A 3,563-nucleotide genomic window follows, 5' to 3' on the forward strand; every position below is an offset into this window, starting at 1 on the left:
TGTACATGCCATGACATGATGCCTTCTTCGTAAACAGGTGCTTGAGGATGAATTCAGTGATTGCCAGCCTAAGATTGAGCAGCTGAAGGAAGCTGCAGAGAATATACTCGCTAGACTGCATGCACACAGCCCTGAAGCCCAGCTCATCAGCAGTCAGGTGAGGCCTCACTCGTTCGCCCCCATCGCAGCCCATTAACCCTCACTCTCACACACACTATCTTTCCCTCTCTATCTCTCTCTCACACATTCTCTTCCTCTCATTCTTTCTCTCCCTCTTCTTCTCCCTCTTCCTTTCTCTCTCCCTCTCTCTTTCCCCTTCCTTTCTCTTTCCTTTTGTCTTCCTCTCCCTCTCTCTCACACTCTTTTCTTCTCCTTCTTTCTCTTCCTCTCTCTCACACTCTTTTCCTCTCCTTCTTTCTCTCCCTCTTCCTCTCCTTCTTCCTCTTTCTCTTTTTCTGTCTCTCTCTCTCTCTTTTCTTTCTCGGTCTCACACAGCTCGTGTCCCATTATCCCCGCCGGTTCTCTCTCACACAGCTCGCCGCCGTCACCCAGCACTGGGACGGACTCAACGGCCAGCTGACCGGCCGCGAGGAGAGGCTGCAGGTTGCCAAGGAGACGAGCGGCGGTTTCCATGGCGACGTCGCGCGTCTGCGCGCGTGGCTCGACGACGCGTCGGGCCGCCTCGACACGGCCGCCGCCGTCAGCGCTCCCGAGCGGCTAGCCAAGGTCACCGCGCTCGGCGACGAGATGCAGCAGTACCTCCCCCTGGTGGCGAGCATCGAGGAGGTGTGCGCGGAGCTGTGCGAGTTGCTGACGGACGAGTCGGCGCGGCAGGATGTCCGCAGCAAGGTCGCAGGGGTCAAGAAGGACATGACATCACTGCAGCGGAGGATCGGTGAGTGACCGACGCACACACGGACGCACAGAATTCAGAGACTCAGAAGAGATTTAGTAGTTTTACTGCTACTGTAGCAGCATCAGAATCTGTTGAATTCTAACTGAATGCATCTGCATGGAGGTTTCACCGAATACTTCACTCGTATTTTAATTATTAAATTTTTATAATTACAAGAAATTAGTGAGAAAGAATTGAAGAATTGAGAAATAGAAAAAACATTTGCCGTGCTGGGGACAATACCCGTGGTTTATTAATTCCTCAATTCCTAATTATTATTTTCTCTCTACCATGTCGTTAATCTATCCCTCCCCGCGCATCTGTTCCAGAGGAGGGTAAGACAGAGCTGGAGGCAGTGCTGAGGGAGGGAGAGGAGTTCAGGGAGGAGGTCACCGAGATGGCTTCCTGGCTCGCCGACCAGCAGGAGGCGCTGGCAGTCGAGATGGTGTTGACCGCCGAACCGGACAAGCTGGAGAAACAGTTTGACCTGCATGAGGTGAGAAGCGGGGGCGGGGAAAGGATGGGAGGGGTGGCGAGGAGGGAGGAGTGTTGGTCGTAAGGAGGTGTGGGGTGGCGGGAGATAGGAGATGGTGAGGGGTGAAATACATGTCTCTATTCACTACACGTGCTTTGGTGTGTGTGGGTGGTCGTGTTAAGTGTTAAGTTACATGTGGAGTGTTAAGTGCCTTTATCCCTTTAATGCTCTTTAACCCATACTGCATGTTAATGATACATGAATGTGTAATACATGTATGAAAACGCATAATGTATCTATCACGTATATATACACAATCGTATTGCATTGTGGGATAGCATAGGCAGGACTATAATATGAAATCTCTACCTCCCTCTCTCCACTTTCAATCTCTACCTCCCTCCCTCTATCTTTCTCTGTCTATATATATATATATATATATATATACATATGTATATATTATGTATGGTGAGATATTTGATCACTCTGCATGTGTACGTTACTCGCCGCACCCTATAAACAAGACGACATTCTTTGCTGCGCAGGAGCACGTGCAGGACATCAGCGACGCGGTGCACCACCTGGTGGAGAGCGAGCGCGGCATGGGGCCGGTCGCGCGTGACGTAGACTCGATCCACGCGCAGCTGGATGAGCTGGGGGCGCTAGTGTCGCGCGTGCGGGCGACCGAGCGAGAGCTGGGAAGCGCGGAGGCGGCGGCAGCGCGGCTGCAGCAGGAGGGATACATGCCGAACTCGGACACGATCGATAAGGTATGCTGCGATGACGCCAAGAACTAATTACGTCGTTCGCCTTGCGTTAATTAAGGTGTGAGTGCCGTATTTTGAAGTATGTTGTCACGAAGTAAGACGTGTGAATGCAATCCTGCAAGCTGTATGTTAGTGCCACGACATCAAATATAGTATATATTTAGCATCATGACATCATTAGTAATGACATCGTTAACAGCATTCGTGTCCCGACGTTGTTAGCGACATTCACGCCGCAACATCGTTAATTAATATAGTTCACATCGCAACGACGATGTCTGTACAACCATCATACGTCATCTGCAGGTGGAGCAGCTTAAGCGACAGGTGTGTGGGGTGAAGGATGCGTGCGAGGCGCGGCAGCAGGAGCTAGACTCCACGCTGGACCGGCTGGACAAGCTCTACAGCGACCTGTCGGCTACGAACCGCTCGCTAGAGAAGGCAGAGCGCGAACACGACGCCCTCAAACCCATCGCCGCCGACGTGACGGCCATCCGCGCACAGCAACACGACCTCAAGGTGACCCCTACATGCGCGTGTCCTTTGTAATGTAGACATGTGACAAGGTCACTAGTAATGTAGACATGTGACAAGGTCCCCTGTAATGTAGACATGTGACAAGGTCCCCTGTAATGTAGACATGTGACAATGTCCCCTGTAATGTAGACATGTGACAAGGTCCCCTTTAATGTAGACATGTGACAAGGTCCACTGTAAGTATCTACATCACAGGTCACATTGTCACATGTCTACAAAAACAAAACAAAACTTGTAAGCAGGATGTCATCAATGGTAACAACGTGTTTCGGCTATTAATTTGCACCACTTTAAGGGCGACAAATTAAGGGTGACCTTGTCAAACATCTACATTATAGGTCCCTTTGTTACATGTCTATATTAGGGGTCATCTTGTAACACATCTAAATCAGGGGGGGCTGTCACCCTGCCACGACCATGTCACAATTATTTATTTTATTTATTTTATTTCTACATCTTTATTTCGTTTTATTATTTTATTTTATTTCATTCTTTTATTATTCTTTTATCTTGTTTTTTTCTTGCATGACTTACAAGTTTTAGTTCCTAGTAAGTTTTCTTAGACTTTCTCACATCGTACATTAGGATTCGGGGATTTCGACTTCCCGATCACCAGCTATAGCTGCGCTCTTGTTTTCACGCCGCAGGGTTTCCAGAAGTGTCACATGGAGCCGTTGGCGCAGGACATCGAGGCGGTGCTGACCGCCGGCCAGGCCCTCGTCCAGTCGGGCGGACACGGCGTCAACACGAGCACCATCGACTCCGACCTGGAGCGACTCGGTGACCGCTGGACCGACCTGAAGGAGAAGGTATGAGGCTGTGTTTATCTGCGTTGCACGCTTTTGTCTTGTTTGGTAATATTTTTGCCTGTGTTCTTGTTCGCTGGATT

General features: G+C 49.9%; 1 protein-coding gene across 1 annotated transcript in view; it reads left to right on the top strand.

Moving 5' to 3' along the window:
• Nucleotides 1–706: 706 nt before the first annotated feature.
• The window catches only part of LOC106809507 (microtubule-actin cross-linking factor 1-like), a 15,241-nt gene continuing 12,384 nt past the window's right edge, over nt 707–3,563 (top strand). Inside the window, exons 1-5 of the mRNA XM_014812601.1 lie at nt 707–895; nt 1,225–1,391; nt 1,916–2,140; nt 2,444–2,656; nt 3,322–3,483. Of these exons, the coding sequence (XP_014668087.1) occupies nt 748–895; nt 1,225–1,391; nt 1,916–2,140; nt 2,444–2,656; nt 3,322–3,483 (915 nt within the window). The 5' untranslated portion in view covers nt 707–747. The remainder of the gene's footprint in view (nt 896–1,224; nt 1,392–1,915; nt 2,141–2,443; nt 2,657–3,321; nt 3,484–3,563) is intronic.

The sequence above is a fragment of the Priapulus caudatus genome, unplaced genomic scaffold (assembly GCF_000485595.1).
Source record: "Priapulus caudatus unplaced genomic scaffold, Priapulus_caudatus-5.0.1 Scaffold360, whole genome shotgun sequence".
Lineage (NCBI taxonomy): Eukaryota > Metazoa > Priapulida > Priapulimorpha > Priapulimorphida > Priapulidae > Priapulus > Priapulus caudatus.